This window comes from Anarrhichthys ocellatus, unplaced genomic scaffold (assembly GCF_004355925.1).
Source record: "Anarrhichthys ocellatus isolate YVR2014 unplaced genomic scaffold, GSC_Weel_1.0 scaffold13, whole genome shotgun sequence".
Lineage (NCBI taxonomy): Eukaryota > Metazoa > Chordata > Actinopteri > Perciformes > Anarhichadidae > Anarrhichthys > Anarrhichthys ocellatus.
Window position 1 is genome coordinate 5,557,633 of NW_022280043.1, and position 25,972 is coordinate 5,583,604.

Below are 25,972 nucleotides of genomic sequence, written 5' to 3' on the forward strand. Positions count from 1 at the left end.
TTTAACCCTCCTCCCTCCCCTCATTGCTAATCTCTCCTTTTCGCCTACTCCCTCTCCCACACGTTGTCCTCTCCGAAAAGATGAGAGGGGTGCATTTCTGTATGTGTGATTGATACGTTATATAAAGACACTCGCTAACAGTGTGATAGCAGCAGCACTTAGGTTTTATCTGAGGACAAATTTGAGTTAAATGTATTCAGTGGGAGCTAAGCGTAGTGAAATTTTAAAGTAAATTTGCCCTGTTTATAACTTTATTTTATGCTTTGCAAAGCTGAAACTTGTTGGTGCAGGTGTGAAAACATCAAACATTTGCCTCCAAGAAGCTGCTTTAAATAAAGACGGAATCGTCCCTGATTGCAGTGTCCAGTATCTGACGTTCATTTGTGACTGCTGGGGATTTATTTACTTGAAATAATCAGAGGCTGCTGAACTTTGAGGGCGATGTGTTGGATTGTGCAGCTCCTAGTGTTGTAATTTGGTGGCAGGGGGTACAGGGAGCAGATGGCACTGACGGACTGTAACTTACACAACAGAGAGAGGCATGCTGGGAAAGACTCCCGGAGACAAAGGGGTGAGAGAGGCTGATGTGCATGTAGAACATCAATACAACACAGGAAATGTATAATTGAGATCATGTGCTGACGTAAAACACGTGAATCCTTCCTAGTTCATATCTCATTGAGGCATTAGCTGGCTGTTGCCCTCTGACCTCACTTTGTGCAGCACAGTTCGGCGTACAGAGTACACAGTCACCTTGGCAATGACAATCACTCTCTCCAAGGCTATGACATCACTCTAAAGAGATGAGGAGGAGGAGGAGGAGGAGGAAGATGGGGGGGGGGGGGGTCTCTTGCTCTACAAAACCTCTGCAGCATCCCAGCTGATGCCCCAACATTCAGCTTCTGCCAAGAGGACAGACGCACGAGGAAGAAAAATCCTTTCGTTTCCATCACCGAGCGAGGAGGAGTCAACCGAGTGAGATGGTGATGCTCCCTGCAGGTGCCAACAAGTGAGAGGTAACCGTTGACCGAGGACCAGAGAGATGGAGAAGAGTCTGTGAGAGCAGAAGAAGACGCCAAGAACTCAAAGAGAAACCAAACAACGGGTGAGCACACTAAAATGTTCTTTAATGGTTAGATATGTTGTATTTTTTTATATTCTTTATTTTATAGTTATCGATTAGTCCTTTTTATTTTATTTTAGCATACTACAAATTGTGTAGAAAACGCTTTACTACAATTCAACCTGAAACCTATAATTATAAAGTAAGGAAATTAAATGTCTTTTGTACATTATTCTCAACAGGTTACCTTAAGAAATATTAAATCCTTTATTGTTTTCAAGGATTGTCACCAAATTAATGTTTTGATAGCAAACAGCAAAAAGTATTTCTGTTAAAGAGGAAAACTTTTTTTTTTTTTATAATTGTGATGTATAATAAATGTACTTTGATACTGTTTGGTCTACTCTTTGTTTGGCTGTTTTAATCTAGACCAGGAACGGGGCTGCAAATTCGCTCCTGCCAGACGCCCTAAATGCATCACAACTGTTGCATTGCTTATTTGTATATAATATTTGTCTGTATGGACCCTGTTAAATATAAGAATACACAAAAAATATTCTTAAATCCTGAAACGTGCAACTATCTATTTTATGTATTTCTGTGTTTGTCTGCATGAGTGATTTTCATTCATTTCTTCATCTTATCTTTGCAGTGTATTTTCAGTCCTGCTCCAGTTTTTCCTCACCGTCAACTCTGCTGCCATGCTGTGCCCTGTGCTGCTTTGTGCCACTCTGCTCCTCCTGACACCTGTGGAGATCACGGAGGCTCGCGCTCTGCACCCTCCTCCTGATGCTGTGCAGGTAGGGAGGGGGAGCTGGGAGGATAGAAAAGAGAGGATTGAGGAGAATTCAGAGTGGATGGCGGATATAAGAGAATAGTGCAGAAGGAAGGGTGGGAGAGCAGGAAAGAATAAGAGGAAAGAGTAATGAAATGTATCACTGATTGAATTATTCTCCCCCGTACACTCGCTGACAATTTAATTTCCTCTGTTTTTCCTCCTCTAGTTTATGGAGCAGTTTCTGGAACGCTACAATGAACTTTTGACTCTGGACGACCTGGAGAACCTGTTGAACAGCCCACCAGAGGAGCAGTCCACCTTGTCCTCGGGGGTCAAAGCGGCCGAGTACCCCAAATGGGCTGATGCACAAACGCAGGCTGAGACCCCCTGGCTGCGCCTGCTGAAGGGGGCTGTGGCCAATCAGAAGCGAGCAGAACCGGACCGGTCACGGAGGGGATGGAACCGAGGATGCTTTGGGCTGAAACTGGATCGGATCGGGTCCATGAGCGGACTGGGCTGTTAGTGGAGAGAAAATAAAGACTGATGATATCCTTCTTAGAGTACAATAAGGAAAAACACACATGCAAAGATGTTCACGTGCACTGAAGGATGTTTACGTGTGTGTAGGCTACATGTAGTGTGGTGTAAACTTGCAGCTTTGCTAATGTGGTTTCATCCAGCGTAGATCAGATGCTTCACGCTATTGTGGCTGTATTAACATAGCAGCTGTAGTTTATTCCATGTGAAAGTATTAAACTGACTATTAGAACATTGTGTGAGCTGTATTTACATCAAATGATCATCTTTGATTTATGGGCTTGTTTTTAGGTAAATTGGCACTTTATGTATTTCTAGGACTTGTCTTCGTACAGTAAATGTGATTAGACGATTGTTAAATCTATGGATGGGGAGTGTGTGTGTAAAATCAGGTGTAATGGACGTAGATATTAAAATATGTTTGCACCTGTGATTCCTGCTGATAGTTATTTTTTGTTTTCTTAGGATTTGCATGAATAAATGGATTTGACATTTATGGTTTTCTGGCTTTGGCTCACAGAAATTCTCTTCCACATCTAAATCACGGTTTGTTCGCGCCCTATTGGCACACGTCATCTCAATTTGGCCTTCAAAGTGCAGCTTAAAATTCTCCTGACATATTTATTTTTGAACTCTTGATACTTTGTCAAATCTTCCTATGGTTGTCTGAGGAAGTTACATTTCTTCCTGCGTCAGTCTGGAGTATGGGTGGCCAATCTTAATAACTGTATGTGAGATCCTCGGCTGCCTCCAAAACTGGTTCTACTCTGGCATTACAGCCAGTTTCCCGGGGCAAAAATCTTGACTCATTCTACAGGGAAACGGAAATAAACATGTTGGCGGATAAGCTCATATAATGTTCCAACCGATATGTATGAATTATATATGTGCATAAATATGATGCAATTGTACATTTGGCGGCCTTTGTACCAGCAATGTGTTCAGTTTTAAAAACAAGACATGAATTATTTTAAACTTGGAGGCAATTCACAAAGTCCACGTTGGAGAAAGGTCCAACCCAAGACTTTCTACTTTGGCAAAACAATCTCCACCTTGAGGTCTATTTAGTAACTGGAGCTTTTGATCTGATCACATGATCTCAACTACTAATCCTTGTGCCATTTAAAAAAAAAAAAAAAAAAAAAAAAAAAATTCATTCTCAGAAAAAAACTGAATCCAACAATTCTCATGACTGCTGATCAGACGCTATCTGTAGATGACGATCATGCGATGTGACAGAAAGCTCCAGAACTGCAACTAAATTGACTTTGAGGTGAGACTGTTTCTGCTGTTTCGATGGTCGAGAGTGAGCTACGAGCAAAAGTCGTTTATTTTCTCCTATTTTCTTCCACGATATCCTACATAGCTTGCACCTTATATAGTCGGTATATTACTTATTCGTTCTGGTATTTGAGTTGATTTTTGAAGGTGATATTAAATAGATGGAGATTTCCGTTGCGACACTAGGTGGCAGTCTCATTCCACCATGTGTTTATTTGTTCCTCACCACACACAGCTGCCCTCTGGACTTTACACTGCCGTATAAATCCAGTTCAAGAGGGCCCCTTTTAATTTCAGACATACTTGTGCATAGATCAGCAAACTGCGATCCATACAGTTTGTTGTTTCTGCACTTACTGATTAAGTTAACCAGAGTGGAACTTTTATGTTGAAAAATAACCAAATTTACATAAATGCTGCTGTAAATTGAGTCCAACAGAAATCAGACTAAAAAAATACAAATACTTTATTCCACGGCCGCTCACTTTCCTGCGAGTAGAGATTGGGAGTTGTGATAAAGAAAGTGAATCATGAGGCAGCATTTACAGTACTGAGAGTATGAAATGGACAAGTGTTGACTCGTCAGCCCGCGTCTAATCTTGGCCTGACCTTTACTTCCCCTCTTTGACCTTAAGCTGCAGAGCAGAGGCCAAGCCTGGCATTCCCACAGGGTTGTGGTAGTTCAGTTATGCCCGGACCTCTGGACCGCAGCCATAAAACACACCAACGCTGTCCTGTTTAGGTGCAGATCTACACTTCTGTTAAGCCTGCTGCAAAACGTTGGAACAGGACCACATGATCTGCTGAAGTGAAAAACCATATGTTACTGAATGTCATGTTTGGTCCAGTTCGATATGTTAATGTGTCATGCTCTGCTGTTATGACAACATGCTATGCCCTGGGTAAGGTTTCAGTTATCTTTCTGGACTGCCCGTTGGTGAGGCCTCAGTATGCAGCCAGGGGGATATTTCAAAAAGATTGAATTTAAGTGGCCTTCTGGTTTAAACAGACATTGTCTTTATTGTAATTTAAAATTGCACATCGTCGTCTGGAGTGCTTTCTTTTCAAATGCCAACTCTGTGACATGATGAAAGAGTCCAGACAAACTCTGACATGCCCAGGCCTTGTCATATTCTTCTGTGGGCAACGAATAGAAGTGAAGACATTTAATTTTGCAGCAGAAGACACATTACCAAGACCTTAACAGCAGCACTTTTATTCAGATTCAATTTGTTTCTTCCAAATAACCCGACATGAACTCTAACAGTCTGAAGATGCATCCTCTGCAGATGTGTAATGATCACGTGTTTATGTTGAGTAACCAAGACTCAACTTGTGACTCCTGCGGAGGAGATGGGGAGGCAGAGGATGATCAGTCGCTACAGACCGTCTGAAAGTGAAGGGTCATGGTCTTTGGACAGTAAATGTCACAGTCGGGAAGACAGAGATTTGATCCCTCGTGTGACTGTATTTACTGAGAAGGTCAGTGAGGGATCTCTCTCTTTTTTCAATCCAATATCTGAGGAGATTAATATCTGAGTATCTATATCCAGACCTCTCAAAGTAATGGTGGAAACACACGAGTGCCTTAATGATACTGTAACTTCTGCAGAAATGATGTCAATCTGAGCAGAACTTTTCAGATCTCCTACAAGTAGCAGAAATGAGATGAAGAGAAAGAAGCTTCTGGGATATTTCACTCACATGAAGTCAAGTTGCAGAGGCCCAGCTTGCATGTCTCTGTGCAGGCTGACGATCTTCATGTTCACAGGGGGCGGGGCTAAGAGCAGTGACCTTTAAGGGGGCGTGGCTTTCAAGTCTGGTCAATGATAAATATCACCGCTCAACTTTGTTCTTCCCCACTCACACCCGGAGTCACAAGACAGACAGAGGCATCTCACAAACGGTAAAAACAAAACAAAATCTTCAGTAACTAAATGATTTGAGACAGAGGGGTTCAGGAACCTGCAGAGCCTCAGCAACAGGACTTGATTTCGATCACCTGGGGACAATCAGGTTGAGCTTGATGGGACCTCATTTTGAGCTAAATGTGGTCATAAAGCTCAAGCTAATTAACTTGCCTTTATACTCTTGTTTTAAATGTGATTATTGTTGCTTTTGAGGATGTAAAATGACTCTTCAGTGGACATTTGTTTGTTTATACGCCTGCTGGGAAGGTTAAGTAACTGCAGATTTACATTGACATTTACTTGGACTGTGGTCGCATATCTTATCAGTGGAATAATTTTGCATAAACTCTTTATTTCAATGCACAATCGTAGTGCTGTCCATCAAGTGAAAGCTAATATATGGCACCATAAATGTTGCTTCATTAATATTTAACAGGCTGCATTAATATACTATCTCTTCTCATTTCTCCTTTCAGAGGACTAGGACAACCCAGGAAACATGGTGAAAGTTGGTATCAATGGGTAAGGGCTCGTTTTCATTCACTCGCATGAAATAATTAATCAAATCAACACACACTTATTAGGCAAGTCTGTGAGCTCGCTGCAGCTCCCAATGCCACACCTCTCATCTGTGTACATCGGGAGCATTTAGGGGGTTTAGTGCAATTGCTGCCTTGTTTACATTTTTAAGATGCACCACCTGTGCTTCTTAAAGCTTCTTTGTTTGCATATTAAAAAATATTTGTATGATTAATTTCTGACACCATACAGCAGCTGAAGGAGAAAATGTTTAGTAATGGAGGACATGCACCAACAGTCACCTGGCTGATATCATGTTTTTCTTGGTCTCTGAACTTTGGCCCCTGAGCAGATAACGTAGTGGGGAGTGGCTTCGACATGGGGGTCATTCAAATAGTTTTTCTGCTGTCTGAAGCAAGTAGAAAGGGTCATTACTTAAATATTATTGAACACACTTAATGTGATGTTAAAGTCCTCCCTATCTGTTTAATTATCTCTCCGCCCCTCGTCCTCCTCCAGTGTCTGAGGACAGAGTGTGCCAGGAATTTGGACGTGCGGTTAAAAAGTAACTCGGCCGCTGATCAAACAGTGCATTGCCATCACCAGGATTTGCACATTAGAGGCTAATTTCGACTTTAGCCCCCAGCGAGGAGAGTAAAAGCTGGGCAGCTCCCTCTGCCCCTCCTCCTGAACCCTACCCCTCCTCCTGAACCCTACCCCTCCTCCTGAACCCTACCCCTCCTCCTGAAGCCTGCCCTTTCTTTGTCAGTGGTTTCAGGTCTCCTGGGGACTATTTGAACCCCACACAAAGGAAAAAAGCTACAACACTAATGTGAAATAGGCCATGCTTAGGTTGAACTGAATGTCAAAAACCTAATTTTGCATATTCATGACTATCGGACTGATTATTTCAACCTCATACCTTCACTGCAATTGTGGGACTGACGAGGCTCACATCACCCAGTGACTTTAGTCAGAGTTGCATGGTATCACACCACCATCTAGAGGCCAGACTAAGAAACAACACTCTTCACTTTTCAGATTTGGCCGCATCGGTCGCCTGGTGACCCGTGCTGGTTTCACCTCCAAGGTGGTGGAGATTGTGGCCATCAATGACCCTTTCATTGACCTGGAATACATGGTAAGTGAAGGAGATTGCTTGAAATATAAGGCATCAGGATTAGGGGTTTGAAATCGGCACCGGCCTTCTGCCACGCGCTTGTAATCTTTGTGAAACTCTGAATTTTAGGTTATGGTTGCGCTGGCTAGATTAAATATGTAATGCAGGCTTTTGTAGTCCGAAACATGCTTTGCATCTTTAATAATTTATATAATCTCTTCTGCTTTTGTCAGCTGTCTGTAGTGTGGTGTAAACTGTCTATCATCTTCTTCTTCACATTTCCTCTTTTAGGTCTACATGTTCAAGTATGACTCCACCCACGGCCGCTTCAAGGGTGAGGTCAAAATTGAGGGTGACAAGCTGGTCATCGATGGACATAAAATCACCGTTTTCCACGAGTATGTTCACTAATCAGGCTTTTAATACAGAAAGCATTTCAGTTTAATTAGTTTCACACATTGCAAAAGAGAAGAACTGAATTTATTAACTTTTCTTTTCTGTCTCTGCAGGAGAGACCCCGCTAACATCAAATGGGGGGATGCTGGTGCCCAGTATGTGGTTGAGTCCACTGGTGTGTTCACCACCATTGAGAAGGCCTCTGTACGTATCTCAATCCCCCCCAAACTCTTGAATGCAAAAAAAATAAAGTGTCGTACAATTTGCCAAAAAGGACATCAATTAAATGCTCTTTCAAAACTCACTGCAGGCTCACTTGAAGGGCGGTGCCAAGAGAGTCATCATCTCTGCACCCAGTGCTGATGCTCCCATGTTCGTCATGGGTGTCAACCATGAGAAGTACAACAAGTCCCTCCAGGTCGTCAGGTAAGAACCAGAAAGCATTTCACAGACCGTTTGGTCGTCTTTGGATATTTAAGTGGTTTGAAAATTGGAATTTAGTTTTTAAGATGAAAATGTGCAATACTGAGTGTTTTGCTTATTGTATATCATGTGTAAAAGATTTGTCATTACATTTTTTTTTTTTTGTAAATTTGGACTTTATTTAAAAAAACTCAGTTAACTGATGGTGTTACTTTCGTCTCCCTAGCAACGCTTCCTGCACAACCAACTGCCTGGCCCCCCTGGCCAAGGTCATCAATGACAACTTTGTCATCGTTGAGGGCCTGATGGTGAGGATTAAAACACTGAACAATCTGGCAAAGGGATAACACCAGATTATAAACACACCAACATGACATTACAAAGTTCCGGGGGGTTTAGCCATATTGAATCCTCCTCCTCTGTCTTTGTCCATCAGAGCACAGTTCATGCCATGACTGCCACCCAGAAGACTGTGGACGGTCCTTCTGGTAAGCTGTGGAGGGACGGCCGTGGTGCCAGTCAGAACATCATCCCCGCCTCTACTGGTGCTGCCAAAGCCGTCGGCAAGGTCATCCCCGAGCTCAACGGGTCAGCGGCAGAAACTTTATCGCATCATCATACGTTATTGTATGTTACTTGCACTGAATCCAGTGGATTTAGTTTATGACCTTGTACGTTTTGTATTTTACAGCAAGCTCACCGGCATGGCCTTCCGTGTCCCCACCCCCAACGTGTCCGTGGTTGACCTGACAGTCCGTCTGGAGAAACCCGTGAGTGACCGCAAACGAGAAGCATTCATAACATTTAACAGAAGTCAATTTCACTTTAAGTCGGGTGATTAGCTTTTCTTACCAACGAGAAATGTATTTATTCTAGTCAGAATTGTCTCCCGTGTAGACTACAGTGCTCATGGTAATGAGTCGATCTCAAGTACTGTACAATGTGTATTAATACATGATTGACTGTAATAATACTTTCACTTCTTTTTTTTATTTTACATCCATGTCTGGCATTTCATCCAAACTAGAATTAATGCACCAGAAATCACGAGTTTTGCTTTGTCATCTTGTATATTCACAACCTTATTTATTTAAATGTGCATCTTCAGTAGAAACCAACAGGCTCAGCATTTACAGACGGGTAGTCGGAGAGTATTTAGATTGATTGTGGATTTTGGTCTTTGCATGGAATTTGTAGACAAGAAATTGGAAGACTTGTCCTTTTTTAATAAATATAGTAAGTATTCATATAATGATAATGATGGTAATACATTTAACAGGCCAAATACGAAGACATCAAGAAAGTTGTGAAGGCTGCATCTGAAGGACCCATGAAGGGCATTCTGGGATACACAGAACACCAGGTATGTGCTCGTCTCTATTATAACGGATCTTTTAAACAGTTTTGTCGTTTAGTGCTTTTTGCAAACGTGGTGTCCTCCTCTTCGCTCTCCTGCAGGTCGTCTCCACAGACTTCAACGGTGACTGCCACTCCTCCATCTTTGATGCTGGCGCTGGCATCGCCCTCAACGACCACTTTGTCAAGCTGGTTTCATGGTAAGCCTTCAGCGTGGATTACTTTCATGTCCTGATGTCTCTTTTCAGGGATTCATATTGACTATTTATTTTTTTTCTTGCTTCTTCATCAGGTACGACAATGAGTTCGCATACAGCATCCGTGTCTGCGACCTGATGGCCCACATGGCTACCAAGGAGTAAAACAACCAGAACCATCGCTCGTCCCTGCACTATGCCACATTCTCCTGATACCAGAGTTATACAAACACACTCGGTTATCTACGACTTTGGCTGGTGCCTTCAAATAGTCGACCCACACCAGATGCCGGAGGAAAGGTCCCACAGAGAGCAAACAAATTACTTTTTTGTATTTGAAGTTCCCTGTTCTGTTCTTGTGTGAGATGGAGTATTCGTCTGTTTGTAGTGTTGAAGTACTGCAGGCAGTAGTGGAATAAATTCCTGTTTGTGAGAATCACGCCCTCCTTTTGTCTTTTGTCACTGCACAGACGTATCTATATTAAAAACTGCTCCACTGGGATAAACGCTGGTCTCGGCAGATGGATTCTTGTGAAGGTCATTCACTTTAGCAAACCCCGAGAAGCGGTGTCTCTACATGCGTCTCGTTATTTTCCTCCTCTGGGAATACACTGACGGCCTTCAGTCTCTTCTCAACATTTTATTATTTTTCCCCTCCGACACCCTTTAGTTCAATATCTGCTTCATCTGGGAGGGTACTGTTGCCTGGCTAACACAAAGCCCATTGTAATGGTTCAATATGAGGCTTTTATGAATAATACCTGCAGATAATGTGATCCCGCCAAATGGCAAAGTATGGAAAATTCATTTTACAACTTATTGCGGTTTTAATCACTGATCTGTTCGTATCAGCCTGGCTCACTGGGAGCGCCTAAAGAATAAGACAAAAGCTCCACTGATTTGAAAAAAAAACAATTAAGGATTTATTGGTTGTATAACGCTGCATGCACACATATGGGACAAATGCTTAAGAGGCACAGCGTCTATGAAATGTAGTGCTGGTTTCAAGTCAAATTAAATAATGGTCACCAAAGTTCACTTTGAACAAACCCCATTTATTTACATATATCAGTATTTTGGCACAGGTTTACCATTCCTTTAATATTCAAAATTTACAGAAAAATGTATATTTCATTGAGATTCTAATGTTATCAAAATTATTCACAGGGATGAAATGGATTTAGTAGATAGCCGGAGAGGAGATACAAGCAGTGTACAAAATCTCTCTCTCCCTCCCCCCCTCCCTCTCTCTCTCCCTCCCCCTCTCCCTCCTGTTGCTGATCATTTTGTCTAAACCAGATTGTCAACAGCAAATTGTGTCTCCAGAAAATGCCACATGGATTTACAGACGGAGGGTTCAGATTAAGATTGAATAAAATTTAAAAAAAGACAATCTCTGCTATAAAGTCCAGCTGAGAGACAACAGGAAGGGACTGAGAAGCAGACAAGAGGAAGGTAAGTGGTGACGCTTATTAATTCATTGTGATGTTTTCCTGCAGGTGTGTGTTTGAATGTGTGCATCTTGGACAGAGAGAGAGAGTAATACAAGGGTTAAGAAAAAACATTTTGGGAGAATTTTGATTATTTCAAGAAATCCCATTTTTGTTGTCTTGATGTGACTGTGTTCATTCAGCTTTTGGCCCTTTGACACTCATGACATTCAGCTGACTGCCTGCTGGATAAATATACAATTCCTAGAGGGTCAAAAGATGGAGAAGAAAGGACTTGGTTTTTCCCTGAAACCTTTGTTTATTATAATGACTCATTTATTTATTTTAAGTAACAGGATGCTTAAGTAACTGGTGTTCTTTTACAACAACACTTTCCCCGTGATACTCCTGAACCATTAACAATCAATGGAAACTGAAATATTTGAAGAAATATCCGATTTTCACAATAAAGCTGCAAATTGTGTCGCCATCAGAGAAGATCTGTCTGCCATTTGTGTCACGATGACATCACAATATCACCTCGATCTGTATTAATTTACATTTACCTTAATCTTCTTTGTAATTGTCCACACCATTTAGTAATTTATAATGCTTTGTCCAAACACTTCTCAAGGAATCTAATATAGACTCAGGAGAGGAGAGAGAAATGTTTTTTTCTGACATGCACTTTGTGACAGCATCTGTAATATGAATAATACTTTGAAACTTAAAGCTCTGGATTGCAAAATATCCTGCTGTCTCTCACCCACTCCTGTTTTACACTCCCGTTGTTCTCTTAAGCTGGAGGTTTGAAATGAGCTTCTTATTTTTGTCTGTACAGTAAGAGCAGATTAAAATTGAATGAAAAATCTTGCTGAGATCAGAATATAGTCACCAGTATACTAATGCCTGTGCTGCGCAGCATCTCCCCCCTAATGAGAAAACGTTACTTCCACATGCTCTAATTCCACGTTGTAGCTGTCATGGTGTCACAGTATTTTAAATTATTCTCTGTTTTTGTGCAATCGGTGGCTCTTTGAGGCTCCAGGTGCTGCTTCTCCTCTCTGTATACTGCTGTGGGTCAGTGCAACACCAATGGAAGAGAATGGCTCACAGAGGGGTTCCTGGTTTGTCCCCTCGTCCATCCACCCACTGTTCGTCTCCCAGCTGTCCCCCTCTGGAGACTTGGCCGTCGCTGTCTTCCTTACCTTCACAGGTCGGCATGGTTTAAGTCACTTTTTTTTTTGGAGTCACAGACACTTTTATCATCATGTCAATTTCAGGCTCATTTTTGTGAGAAGTTATCCACTCTTGTTTTAAAGACAAGCGACCTTCAAACATGCTGAAATTGATCCAAAAATACTCAAATATATGTAAATATATCATTCCAGATTCCAGATAAAGTGATGACACAAGTTTTGTAAGTTATTATTAATCATCGTAACTTATTTGTCTCTTTGTATTACTATAAATATATTATACAGTAGCTCCAATGAAATGGTGCAGCAAGCAAACACACGATATACCTCAGATTGAGTGGAAGATAAATTATTTATCTTCAAACCTAACCCTCAAAGGGACATTATCATTGAGAAATTTGTTTCTAAGTCTGAGTTGCATACTGTCAAAAAAGTATCAAAATATGACAATGTGTTGTGGGATTTCAAAGTTTATATGTCCTGTGTGACTGATTTTCTTGGGATGGGGATTTTCAGTATTCAACAAAAAAGACCAAACCCGACATTACCTCATTAAAACAGTTCAGGCCGTCTAAGAACAAAACACTACAAAATACTCTTCGCCTCTTCATTGCTTCGTTTGCACAACAAATCAATGAAGCTACAGACAAACAAATAAAATCTGCTCGCTCAGACAAATGTTTTAATTTGTCTGGGTTGATTGGTTTTCTGTGGAGCAGGGTGAGTATTCAGGTGAATGCTGAGCTGAGTTGCTGAGTGCGTGTTGAAGAGAGGAACGCAGGCGAATAACTGTGCATTGATCCACTCTGGCAATCTCTGGTCTAGCTCACTACATGTAATCATACACAACTGGTATTTTAAGGATTGAAAAAGCTAAGTTAAAGCCGCGTCTTCCTTCTTTTCCTCACTATTACTCTTTCTACAGTTGTCGTATCGGTGCTGGGCAATGGCGTGGCGTTATTAGTCTACTGCAGGAGACGAAAGAAGCTCAGACCTCCAGAGCTCATGATCATCAACCTGGCCCTCTGCGATTTTGGTTTCAGCCTCTTGGGAGGGCCATTTTTCATCACTTCCAGGTACAGAACTTTGTTATCAACTAATAAGAAGCCAGGCTTGAATCCAGGGTGATGACACTGTGATTATAATACAACAGCAGCCATTAGTCAGAGACAGATGGTGATGATCTATTAAGCGGAGAGACTTAAGCTTTTCTCTTCCTCTTTCAGCCTGTGTCATGCCTGGGTGTTTGGGGAGATAGGGTGCCTTTGGTACGGCATTCAGGGCTTTGTGTTTGGCATCGGCTCTCTGCTCACCACCTGTCTCATCTCTCTGGACCGTTGCCTGAAGATCTGCTGCTTAAGATACGGCAAGTCTGAGATCGTAATGTACCATCCACTCAGGCATGCCTGCACTCTAAATCCATCTGACTCTTCCTGAATAAATTGGTTTATTTAAAATGTCTTGCCACACAGGCTTTTACACAAACCTTACTTACACAATATACGTATTATAGTCTCTGCACAAGACCCTTTCTTTCCTCTAAAAATGTATTGATTCAGTGTTTTCGATTTAAAAGTCATTGATTGATAATCGCTAAGGTGAGAGTAAAGGTCAATTAAATCTGCTGTTTCAAGATAGTAAAGTGAAATGTCGAGACCTCCAATGAGGTTAAGTGCACATAAATTGTCACACTAAGTTCTGTAAGTGGTTTAATGCTTCTTGGCTCTCTAGGTCAATGGATTGAGAGACGGCATGTGTATATGTCCATAGTGCTGGTGTGGGCTTACACATTGTTCTGGGCCTTGCTGCCTGCTTTTGGCTTTGGAAGTTATGGACCAGAACCATATGGGACCAGCTGCACCATCAACTGGTAATCTCTAATTGAATTTACAGTGCTGCTCAATACTCTATTGTTTACTTACACGAAAGTCGGCAGATGTCTGTGTATTCTCAGATTTCTTCAAGTATTTGCTGACAAACATGCGAGTGATAACCAGTCTGCCTGTCTAACTATTTCAAGGTGGAGCATGAGGTCATCTTTAATCGACAGAATCTATATCTTCCTCATCCTGATATTATGCTTTGGATTTCCTACACTCACCATCGTCGCTTCATATTTGGCCATCCTTCTGACGGTGAGGACAAGTTGCTTCATGACAGAAAATGGAGGGTTTGGGAGCTATGTGTATATAATGTCATTATTTTGTTCAGATGTATTAGTCACTTGTTCAAAGCTACAGTGTGTAGAATATCAAAATTGCAACTCTGGCACCTTCTTGTGCGAGTATTGAAAAAGGACACTGTGACAGACAGCAATGTATGCACAGTACCACCACCTCCTCTCGGATACAGGGGAATACCAAATGAAAAGGCCCTATTGATCCAGATGCTCAGGGCCCTCAAAGGCCCTGAAATCATTGTGTGTCCAGTTTGTAGTAATTTATGAATAACAAGATCTCTAGGGGAAACGGGTGCAACATTAAGCCTCATGGAGTTTAGCACGTAAGTTATTTTCTGTTTGACAAGCTTAAATTGGGGAATAACGGCCTGTGGGTGCTCTATCCAAACGAATCACAGTAAAGGCAAACTGTATCTATGTAAATAGACAATAGTTAACGTATGTGTATATGGAAATGCGCTTGTATATAAACTCCTGAAAGGACCCGTCCCAATCTGAGTGCCTCGAATTCACATTTCACGTTCCATCAAAAGACAAACAAGAGAGACACAGCAGCCAATCAGGACGAGGAACCCCACAGACTTGGCAGCATACATGTTATCAGACTTACAGCGCAGGAAGCAACAAAACACATTTAAAATGTGCTATAATTTCAATTAGGAACTCTTCACATAATGGCTTTAATGTATATGTGAGAGTTTTTATATGTTGACTTTGTCAGTGCTTGTGAATTGTGGCATAATTGCAAATAGCAGCATCAACTGTTGCTTCTGTTTTCAGGTCTACAGATCTAATCGCACTCTGGCGTCTATACCGTCCTCCTCTGTCAGGCACACTGGTAAAGACCTGAGACTTACAAAGGTAAACCATATGAGGATTGTTTTCAGACTCATTAATGAACATCCTGCAGGGAAAATAAAGCCATATGTTTATTTCAGATAGCTGCTGTGGTGTGCACCACCTTCCTCCTGGCCTGGATGCCCTATGCTGCTGTGTCTCTGTTCTCTGCACTCATTCCCAGAGATAATCAAGAGGCATCTTTACAGACTGTGGTGGAGGAGTCGACTGATATGGCCTCGAGCTCTCCAAGTGCTCCAAAGATCCTTGATATCCCCTCGTTGCTCAACTGGACCACTACAGAATATTACAGACAAATCTACTACCATCCCGAGAACAAGTGGAGCAATGTGAACAACAAGAATTCAGCCTCCATCAACGGCCTGAGCGACGCCACGTTCAGGTCCACCCTGGACAAAGAAGCTGAACCAATGACCGAGAGCCCCCAGCCGCTCTCCTCTCTCCCACCTGTAGGCACCTTGATCCCTGTTCTGTTTGCCAAGTCCCACTGCATGATCAACCCTTTAATATATCAGATCATGAACAGGGAGTTCAGGGATGACATCTACGCGATGGTGTGTGGCAAAGAGAAGGCAGAGAGGAGGCGAATGCAGGGGAGGAAGGAAAGTTTAACTGAAAGTAAGGAACATGAGTAAACCTACACTACTGGCACCTGTTTCTCGGAAAAATAGTACAAGTTGAGGTTCTTGCCACACAGGCCATATTGTTATTGTGTTTTTTTGTATCTTCTCTTTAAAGGAGCATCAGCCTCTCCTACTGCCAGACCTGGAAGAGGAGAAGGAGCCCTGTCTGTGGAAAGAAAAAACAGAAATCTGAAGAAACAGAAGAACCGGGGGAACAGGAGTGGAGGACGAACAGACTCCTGAGCAGATGAGATGTGGGGGGCTAATGCATTTGGACACTCAAGGCTGCACAGAGAGGCACTGCAGCATCGGTGGACAAAAGACAAGGAGAGATCTGAGGGGTCCACATTCAGATTAATATAAGATAGATAGATAGATAGATAGATAGATATAATCCCCCGTAAAACTGCAATTTCTACATTTTTACACTTTTCCTTGACCTCGATAGAAAACGTCATGGGGTCAAGGAAAGATGTGAAGGAGTTAGGAAAAGACAATCCAACTACACTTTCACTAAACTCCGTAATTATGATCCGATGGCAAATGTCACTAACGTAGGCCTGCCATGGCGAAACTACAACGAAGAAGGAATACAGAAATCGCAACGACAGCATTACTCCATGGAATTCATTGTATTAAAGCATTCAGGCTATTTAAAAAGCTCCTTCAGTGAGAGGCTGCTTCCCTCGTGTGAAGGAGAGGAACCGTAGCTCCTTCCTTCCTGCTGCTGTCACACTTAACACTCAACACTGCTTCAGTAGAAACTGACAATTCACTTATGCAATATCAATGAAACTGTTCAATATCAATATTTCCTTTGTGCAATAATGCAGATTCAAATGTTCGGTTATATTTAGCTTTTTAACAGTTTAAGAATTTATAAGCCTAGCTTTTACTGATGCTTCTTGTTATTCAGAATGACAATTTGTTCATTGACAGTTTGCTATATTTACTGTTCCTTTTATTTCGTATTCCTTGTTTTTTTTTAACTTATTTGTTACATGTTCAAAGTAAATAAATACATATAAAATTAAATGGAAGGATTGTCACTGTCTATTCATATTCATCAACATAAATCCCATTAGTTTATGACTGTATGAAAATAATTGGTAAACAGGTGCAAGATAGGCACATCGTTTGTTTTCATGGACGGCCGAAAGGTGTGTCACTTTAAATGTTGCCGTTACAAGGAATTGTGGGTTGGCATTATCTTCTATCCTTTCCTTAGCGAATGCTAAGGAAAGGTGCTTGAGAACGAGTATGCTAAGTATGCTATATGAGTATGCTAAGGAAAGGCCAAATCCCAGGCCCACTCCCTGTCCCCCTGACCTAAGGCCATAAACCCTGAACCCTCAGGGACTTACGGACATCACCTGGTAAATGTTTGAGTATGAGAGACTGTATAGGCACTGAAGTGGTGTGAATATGAATGGGACAGCACTTTGCTGCATCGTATCATGTTACCATTATGTGCAATTGTGGGTATTTATTTGAACTTTTTACTCTCTGAGTGAAACAGACTTTGCAGGAGCGTCTCAAAGTCTGTGAGGGCTGTCTCACAGACCTTTTGAGCCCTTTGTGAACCCTTTCCGTAAATCTGCATTTCTGCAGACTTTGCCCAAGGGAATTACCCACAATTCATAGCAACGAGACATTCAACAAGGGGTTACCACTGGAAGCATGAAGACGTTAAAAAGGTAAACCAAAAGGACAGCACATGGGTGTTCAGAATGGCAAATGACATTTATTTATAAACATTGAGAATTAAAGATGGAACATAAAAACACATGAAATCAGAGGAATGGAAACTTATGTTACACAGATTTATTGATCCAACATTTCATTTAGTCATTGAAGCTGTTTTGAAAAACACAAGTAAATAGATTATTTGAAATGACCTCTCATCATGTGAGGAAAGAGCCTGGAAGATGTTCAAATTAGGGAGTAATCTTATCATGGCGGCCACTTAGATACTTTCGGTCCATTTCACTCAGTTAGGAACCTTCCTAAGCAAAATGGCCTTTCTGACTGTAGCCATATTGTGTTTGTAATGTAATCAAATTACCATAACAATGTTGACACACAGTGAAAGTGGGACTGTGTTTTGGGGCAGGTGGTTGAATTGCCAGGTTAGTAATACATTTAAAAAAAAAAAACTTCACATAGTATTTGAAGATTTTAATATTATAATTGTATTTAATCGTTCACGTTTGGCTCCCAGTTTTATCCAAATCTGAACTAATTATTGTGTAAAACAAAGGGGAACAACAAGACAATAACATCTTGTTTTCCACAGAAAACAAACAGTTAATGGATCAGCGCGACTCTAGTCGAGTATTTACGGTAGCAGCTGCTCTCCCAATCCCGCAGCACTTGCTCCTCCTGCCTGCGGTCACATCTTGTTGCCAGAAATTCAGTGACAGTGGATTTTTTTTCCCGTTATTCATGCTCTGCGTCATTTCCTTCATTTAATCACTTTTATTTTGCAAGACATCTCATCGAGGCGCCGGTCCAGTGTTGCTGCAGTTTTATATCCTTGCTCGCAGCCCGTTTGGAGTCGCTTTTGGATGTTTTATTATGGACGGTTAGAGAGCACTGATCCGTCAGCCGGCGTTAAGACCTCTCAGCTTTAAGGATAAGATTCTTATTTAGAAACAGTTATATAATCGGGTAAAAATACTGGCATTCTGAGCGCACGTATTCCCGGTACGTTTAGCAGCTTATTATTTATTGTATTCGGTTGTGGCAAGACAATTCCCGTCCGTGTTGATGCCAGATCTGCAGCGCTTTAGTTTTCCATACCATAGCATGAATCCTTTGTTGGGGGCCAACGCGCATCTCCAACAGCATCCGCAGCAGAGTCAATCTCCCGGACACCCGGACTCTCCTTCAGGCCTCCTGTCCGACACCGTTTTCGGTGGACCCGACCCGACCTCCTTTTTGCTGGGTGAGCAGTCCGGGCCGGGGCCTGATCCGCCGTGGCCTGACTTCACCGCACCCTCACAGACGTCACTTTACCTCCCCCACAACCACAGCCACTACCACCATCGTGTCGTTTCGCACCCCCCTGCTGCCATGGCGCTTAGAAACGACTTGGGATCCAACATCAGCGTCCTCAAAACTCTCAATCTGAGGTTCAGATGCTTTTTAGCAAAAGTGCATGAATTAGAGCGTAGAAATAAGATTTTAGAGAAACAACTGCAGCAGGCGCTGGATGCCAACAAAGGCTGTCAAGGTGGATGCAGTGAGAGCAGGGGACATACCCAGGAGGCAGGTGTACAGACTGGATTTGTCGGGACCATACCTCTCAGGCCCGGCTCCCTCCCCTTCCACAACACCAACAACTCAGCCAGGAGGCCTACAACACTGTTCACACCTCCCCACGCTACAGCCCTCCCGACTGCAGCCGCCGGAAACTTCAGTTCAACCCAAACAAATGCCACTTGTAACCCAGCCATCACCATCAGCCAGGCCTCCCCCTGTGTGGACTCCCCTAGCTCTGGTTATAAAACTTTCTCCAACACCAGTGCAGGTCTTGGGAGCTCCACCAACCCTCCTCCACGGTTTCTCCCGGGCACCATCTGGTCCTACAACCACACACGCAAGTTTGGCGGTGTGGAGCGTCTGACCAGCCCAGGATCGTCCTGGGTGCACCCTGACGGAGTCGGGGTCCAGATTGACACCATCACCCCTGAGATAAGAGCCCTGTATAACGTCCTGGCCAAAGTGAAGAGGGAGAGAGACGAGTATAAGCGCAGGTAAATGAAGTAAAACCCATTTATTGTTCTTGTAACAGGCCTACAGGGGCATGAGATTGTACTGTAGTTTCCTTAAGTGTGTGTAATGTTCTACTTTGAAGCAGTGAACAAAGCTGTAAAGCAACTGCAGACCAGCTGTCTCCAACAGAAGCAGAGTCAGCGCAAACCCCTCTCCATCCATCACATCCAGCCTGACCCTGCAACCCTGCATCATGTCTGACCACAGAGGCAGGTGCTGCTGCTAGAAATACACCCAAACAAATTAACACGCCGCCAGCTAAATATAAAGAAGAATGAAGGTCAGTTATTAGCGGCGACGTGTGAAGCTCAGTCTGCTGCACAAATGTTCACTTCAGAGTTCGTGATGCTCCCAAGATGACTCACCCATGGGCGGCTTAGTTTACAGGACTATTAGGAACAATCCATCCTGACATAGAGGTCATGTTGATTGTACAGCAGACATTGATTTAATGAAACTGAGAAGATGAAAGACTGTAATGATGGTCCCATCTAACGACAAACCCTGGAGGTGATCCAGTTAGGCCAATGTGAATATTCATACAAACCCTATGATGATTCAACAGCACCCATAGTGATTTTACTGCGACTGATGGACATTTGAGAAGTACAGCTGTAAGCTTTACAAATGTTAAGGTTGACTTAGAGCTGAAATTCTATTGATTCATTTCTTTTAATTATTTAAGCAAACATTTAATTTTTTCGGCATTGTATTGCCATAGCAATTAATCAAGAGAATTAATCTGCATGTTAATTAATAATGAACATAATCGATAGTTGCTGCCCCAGCATCATGTAACATCTCTAAACCCACAACCACGTATTCATCATCAGTGCACTAGTTTACCACAATGTGTCACGATGACATCACCAGTTCAAATCTGGATGCTCTGATGTCCAATTTAGGGAGACAGCTGTCTGAGTTTGCAGATCACATGGAATAACTCACTGTGATCTCTCTCTTAGGGTGGATTTTCCCCTTTAAATTCTTGGCGAAAACAACCCACAACTGTTAAATCCTATCGTGACTTTGAAGGACATGAGGCCAGCTTTGGATTACGTATGATCTGTCCTGAGTGAACTACAGTAGCTCCATGTTCCAGCGCATTGAATTCCCTCATATTATGTCCAAATGAGCAGCCATGCATTCTTCACGGAGGAGATGCAGACCACAGTATAGTGGGCTCTTTGTCAATGAGGTAGAGGGACGACACTAACAGCCCAAATATGTGTGACATAAGATACACGATTTAATTGTATGGAGACTTGAGAGTTGCTCACCTGAGTATTCGTATTTTGTGCCACTACCTGTGAATCAAGGTGTGTGACATACATGTCCCACCTAGTATTCAAATCAGTTTCTGTTCAGTCCTCTGTAAGGGGTCTGGGCTGTTTCTCCACCTCTGTGAGGTGTCAGTTTTCTTCAGGACAATGGGACATTAAAGCCTGTTTCTCCAAGTCAAACTAATGTCCATTACCTATGCAGTCAAATATAACAACGGATTAATAATGAAATGTCTGTTGTTGCTCCTGTGAATGAATTTCTAGTATATAAACTCGCCTATGAATTAATTTATCTTAAAGCTTTTGGTACATTTTGCTTATTTTTTCACCATTCTCTAGCTCTTTTATTTATTAATGTTTACTTTTTTTGTTTAAGGAGGACTTCTCTTTCTCCCCCTTTAGCCTCCCTAAGCCCTCGCCCCTCACTCTGCCCACCACATTGTCACATTGTCTTTCTCACATCAACCCCCCACAATCTCCCACTCTGAACACTTCCTCCCATGCTCTCAGCCTCTCTTCTCTCCCACTGCGCATCCCCCTCTTCACACTCCACACTGTATCTGCAATGCAGCATGCACTGCAAGCTGTGACTGCTGGATGGGGGCTTGGCTTGCAGAAGGATGCGCCTCTCTGCTTTCTGTTCGCTCCCACCTCACTGATCAAACAAGCATCCTCTACAACAGCAACAACTCCTGTTTCATGACTCAAGTTTCTTTCAGATTTAGTATTCCCTAAAGGTCCCGATGTGCCGCAGCATTCTGCATTTAAAACAGCATTTATATAAGAAGCTACATCCTCTGCAGTGGGTCTGTATCCCCTGGGCTCGTGTGCTGTATGAAGTCGCTGAATCTGAGATTGCATACATACAGGATCTGTGCTCAGGCTTTTAAGTGTATTAAAAGTTCAGATTCATGGGCGAGCCGTCTGGGCTGCACCATAGTGGCACACAATTCATCAAACAAGCGATTTATTGAACAAAGTTGAATGTTGACTGATCCCGACATTGCAGTTTTTATATGGCTAGTCAGATGCACTTAAAATAGTTTAACATCTGCCAAAGTGCCTTTCTGCTCTTTTGTCCTTTCAACCTTCTGAAATAGTCACGTCATGGATCCCTTTTTACTGTAGTGGCCTTTCTAAGTGGATGCGGAAGATGCATAAATGGATGTGTATGTGAAAGCCCATGGTCTGTATGTTCTCTATTTACATTACAAGACACTAAAATATTGTTTACTTTTTTACATCCATGTGTCTCTTAGATGGGAAGAAGAATACACTATGAGGGTGGATCTGCAACAGAAAAATGCAGACCTAGAAGAGGTAACTTTGTGTGTGTGAGTGAGTGAGTGAGTGTGTGTCAGTAGACTAGACATGGCTGGAGACCAACAATGCAGTGGGTCTGAACTGAAGGTGTCTTTGAGTCTTTACATTTGAAAGCTTTGACATCAGCCAGAGTCATTAAAACAACCAAAAGAAAGTGCTAGATGCGACATTTCAGCTGTGGCTGAGCTAAACTACAAATACCATGAACATTACACCATGTGTGTTTTCCTGGCCCTTTAACAATATACAGTGTGTTAGTGGTAAAATAGCTTAGATGACACTTTTTGCTAAACTGTTAACATTAGTAAAAAATGTGTTTGTTTGAACACAGTATGCTGCTACAGTGATCAGCAGTAAGCTCTGACTCTGCTGGCACGGATTGTTTCCGATGGTTTTCTCTTTTCTTTGGCCACTGACCATTAGCTGATTTAAAAATACACCAACCTTTCTCATTTAAATGTTATAGAAATTATGCAAATGAAATGGAGCTTTTTTTCAAATGTCAAATTCACCTGCTGTCAGGCTGATTGCCATACTTGTGCTTCCTGCAGCTGTGTCTTTATAAACCAAAAGGTCTTTTGATTTCCTTTGTGTCTGTGTGTGTGGGTGTGTGTGTACGTACACGTGCACCTGTGCCATTGCCAGGAACCTGTACCTGACCTCGTTTAGCAGGCACCACATCAACAACAGGAGACCACAAGCAGTAAAAAATACAGTTGAGACCGAAAAGCGTCCTGACCAACATTGTTGCATATGAATAAGTAAACAGAGAGAAGAGAGGATTATGATGCCATTAGACAAACCTACAGCTCCCCAGAAGAGATCATGCATTTAGGATTTACAATGTTTTGTGCATTTTGCAGATATAGACTTTTATTAATTCTGTTGATGTGCTCTGCTTGCATAATGTGACCTGTCATTCCCAGTAAAGAGGTGAGGCAGCACATGCGGGTGTGGGAGTGTTTGCACTTGTATGTGTTTGTTCTTTATGATTTTTTATTTTTGACGTGTGCAGGACCTGCAAGAGAGTGAAGGCTGTCAGGACGAGCTGGCTGTCAGAGTTCAGCAGATGAAGGCAGAGCTGGTTATCTTCAAAGGCCTCATGAGCAATGTGAGCGCAGTGCAAACCATACAGTCACGTACTCTCTAAGCTATGCACATGGGCACTAATAAGAAACATTATATTATTATTTACTTGTATTAAGAAACCGCTCATAAAGGGTTCATAAGTTGTAATAGCTTGAGTGTGACGTCTGAAAAAAACCCCTCAATGTCATTGGACCATTTACTGATGCTTTATACATGAGTAATAAGAACTACTATGGGTTGTCAGGTGTTTATCCTCCTTCAGCTTGTCTTTTTAGTCCATTCATTTATGAGGACGACCCATCAATGGAGCGCTTGACTTCATAACACCTGAAAAAAGGTGTGTAAACACATAGTCATGCTGAAGGAGACTGTAAAACAGACAGACAAGTTTTAACCGAGCAACCCAAAAGTTGTTTTTATTAATGGCTTATATGAAGCATGGGTAATGCATTCATAGATAAACCTTTTTTAATTGAATTCCTGGTATGTATCTTGGTATGGCTCCTTCCATTCTCTCTGTAGAACTTGTCAGAGTTGGACAGTAAGATCCAGGAGAAAGCCATGAAGGTGGACATGGACATCTGCCGCAGGATCGACATCACCGCTCGTCTCTGTGACGTAGCTCAGCAGAGGAACTGTGAAGATGTGATCCAGATGTACCAGGTACCAGCGCTAAACCTGACCAGTCAATGTTCTCATCTCTGGTTGTTTTATTTCTTCCACGTTGTGCTGGGCGATGTGGCAAAATCTTCTATCCCGATATAGGTCATTTAATATCTATATATATCACGATATAGCATGTTTTCTGGTAATTCAATAAATACATAGTCTACATGAAATGACCACACGGTAAAGAATATTTCTGTGCTTTTGTAGCCTATTTATACTCTTACCCTATAATTTAGACAACTTAATTGTGTATCAATATATCTCAATATATGATTTCATCACAACATTTCAATGAAAAACTATAAATTATCATAATGAATTATTGCCAGCCCTAATTCCATGAGTTGTAAAGTCCCTTTATGTGAAACTTTGTCTTGATAGCGATGGTCTAAATCCTGATTGTGTCCCTCCAGGTTCCTAACATCCAATCGTCCCTAAACGTCCGCCGGAAACAAACTCCTCTGTCTTTCAACGGTAGCGAGTGTGACGAACCTGTCAGCACCTCTGAAAGTGATGGGGGAGTGGTCAAAGATGAAGAGCACTGTGGCTCATCAGCCAATCAGATCAATGAGGAGATGCAGAGGATGCTGAACCAACTGTGGGTGGTCTGACTTTGAAATATGATATAATGTTAGTGTCCTTCAGTCCTGCCCTTCACCAGGTTATTTGTCAATGTGTGTGTACATTTATGTTTTTATTTTAGACGTGAATGTGAGTTTGAGGATGATTGCGACAGCCTGGCCTGGGAGGAGACTGAAGAGACACTGCTGCTCTGGGAGGACTTCCCAGGATGCACTCTGCCTCCTGACCCCACCCACCCACCAGGAGAGGTAGGCCAGGGTCACACGACTTATTTCAATGAGATCAGGTTTAAAGGAATGGACTTGGACCTAAATACAGGGGATGGAAAAAACAATGGCAACACTTAGACAATGTAATGCAATCCAACACAACGTCTAACTTTGTGAAGCTTATAATGCTCAAATTTGTTAAAAGTACCCTCTTAACTGTGTCAGAGACGTAATGATTCAGCTCTGTGGTCGTTTTTGTCATGATTTGCTGAACTGTGTCCACACATACAGTACCCTGATGACAAGCCCCAGATGTATTCATTCAAGTCTGCGTCTGATAGAATTTGTCCTATATTTACTGATAACTGTAATATGATTACTTCTGGACTGTATGATTTCAGCCAAACATTAAGCATGTAAGGATGACCTTTACCGGAATCTGGTTTTGAATATGAAGAAAACCAGTTTTTACATTTTCTGTCATGATAAACTTATTAAAAAGAAACTAACACAATAAATATGCACACCATGTTCATTTTGCTATTACTTTTATGAATCATTCATGCCTGGCCTTTAAAGCAATTCTTTGATGACAAAGTTAAAGTAGAATTTGTGTCTGTGATCAGGATCTGCACCTTTTTTCACTTCAGACGGCTGCATGTGTGTATTGATATTATTGGTTCAGATTTCAAAGAAGCTTTTAAAGTTCTGATTGATTGAGTTGATGTGCAGAGCAGCAGCAGCATGATATGTTGGTCGATACAGTTTTGTCTCAGGCGATGACACGAACCTTCACCGCTCTACTACGGCAGGGCCATTTCAGGACAAAACACTACACACACACACACAGACACAGACAGGCAGACAGATGCAGTGTCTGCGCCTGTATTGGTATTCAGTGTGTTTGTTTCCAAGAAATGCATGTTGGTGTTTGTTTTCATTCACCGGCTGTGTGGTACTTGAACAATCAGCTGAAGAGAGGAACTGCATTAGTCAGTGAAAGTTGAGCTGATAGGAGCATAAAGCCATCTGTACTCTGATAGTCGTGTCACCTCTCTAAGTGTCTGATTGAGCTATAATTAGCACACAAACACATGTACTGTTTACTGCAAGTGTTACTGCATTATAATCACATGCATGTCCACATCCTGACCACAGACATACTCAAAAT

General features: G+C 42.1%; 4 protein-coding genes across 4 annotated transcripts in view; all 4 read left to right on the forward strand.

Moving 5' to 3' along the window:
* The first annotated feature begins 899 nt into the window (after window positions 1-899).
* On the forward strand, window positions 900-2,811 carry nppcl (natriuretic peptide C-like). Its single transcript, XM_031852846.1, has 3 exons — window positions 900-1,105; window positions 1,716-1,863; window positions 2,068-2,811. The coding sequence occupies exons 2-3, from the start codon at window positions 1,765-1,767 to the stop codon at window positions 2,362-2,364; spliced, it is 396 nt and encodes a 131-aa protein (XP_031708706.1). The 5' UTR covers window positions 900-1,105; window positions 1,716-1,764; the 3' UTR covers window positions 2,365-2,811.
* Window positions 2,812-5,517: 2,706 nt separating this feature from the next.
* On the forward strand, window positions 5,518-10,016 carry gapdh (glyceraldehyde-3-phosphate dehydrogenase). Its single transcript, XM_031852806.1, has 12 exons — window positions 5,518-5,565; window positions 6,046-6,091; window positions 7,130-7,229; window positions 7,500-7,606; window positions 7,718-7,808; window positions 7,915-8,030; window positions 8,254-8,335; window positions 8,464-8,615; window positions 8,719-8,797; window positions 9,307-9,390; window positions 9,486-9,583; window positions 9,676-10,016. Exons 2-12 carry the CDS (start codon window positions 6,069-6,071, stop codon window positions 9,743-9,745), a joined length of 1,002 nt encoding a protein of 333 aa, XP_031708666.1. The 5' UTR covers window positions 5,518-5,565; window positions 6,046-6,068; the 3' UTR covers window positions 9,746-10,016.
* A 2,089-nt stretch (window positions 10,017-12,105) lies between these two features.
* opn9 (opsin 9) lies at window positions 12,106-16,112 on the forward strand. The gene is made up of 8 exons (XM_031853080.1): window positions 12,106-12,226; window positions 13,135-13,285; window positions 13,436-13,575; window positions 13,941-14,079; window positions 14,230-14,344; window positions 15,169-15,249; window positions 15,327-15,864; window positions 15,985-16,112. The coding sequence occupies exons 1-8, from the start codon at window positions 12,106-12,108 to the stop codon at window positions 16,110-16,112; spliced, it is 1,413 nt and encodes a 470-aa protein (XP_031708940.1).
* A 2,111-nt stretch (window positions 16,113-18,223) lies between these two features.
* Window positions 18,224-25,972, forward strand: part of iffo1b (intermediate filament family orphan 1b) — a 12,628-nt gene continuing 4,879 nt past the window's right edge. Inside the window, exons 1-6 of the mRNA XM_031852723.1 lie at window positions 18,224-19,627; window positions 22,189-22,249; window positions 23,268-23,363; window positions 23,864-24,004; window positions 24,424-24,608; window positions 24,714-24,840. Coding sequence (XP_031708583.1) covers window positions 18,639-19,627; window positions 22,189-22,249; window positions 23,268-23,363; window positions 23,864-24,004; window positions 24,424-24,608; window positions 24,714-24,840 — 1,599 coding nt within the window. The 5' untranslated portion in view covers window positions 18,224-18,638. The remainder of the gene's footprint in view (window positions 19,628-22,188; window positions 22,250-23,267; window positions 23,364-23,863; window positions 24,005-24,423; window positions 24,609-24,713; window positions 24,841-25,972) is intronic.

Bases quoted from the DNA above. Each gene is read 5' to 3' on its own strand.
- opn9 (XM_031853080.1), top strand. From the start codon at position 12,106: ATGGAAGAGAATGGCTCACAGAGGGGTTCCTGGTTTGTCCCCTCGTCC. The intron at 14,345-15,168 runs GTGAGGACAAGT...TTCTGTTTTCAG, and splicing joins ATTTGGCCATCCTTCTGACG to GTCTACAGATCTAATCGCAC. The intron at 15,865-15,984 runs GTAAGGAACATG...TTCTCTTTAAAG, and splicing joins GAAGGAAAGTTTAACTGAAA to GAGCATCAGCCTCTCCTACT.
- gapdh (XM_031852806.1), top strand. From the start codon at position 6,069: ATGGTGAAAGTTGGTATCAATGG. The intron at 8,031-8,253 runs GTAAGAACCAGA...TCGTCTCCCTAG, and splicing joins AAGTCCCTCCAGGTCGTCAG to CAACGCTTCCTGCACAACCA. The intron at 9,391-9,485 runs GTATGTGCTCGT...GCTCTCCTGCAG, and splicing joins TGGGATACACAGAACACCAG to GTCGTCTCCACAGACTTCAA.
- nppcl (XM_031852846.1), top strand. From the start codon at position 1,765: ATGCTGTGCCCTGTGCTGCTTTGTGCCACTCTGCTCCTCCTGACACCT. The intron at 1,864-2,067 runs GTAGGGAGGGGG...TTCCTCCTCTAG, and splicing joins CTCCTCCTGATGCTGTGCAG to TTTATGGAGCAGTTTCTGGA.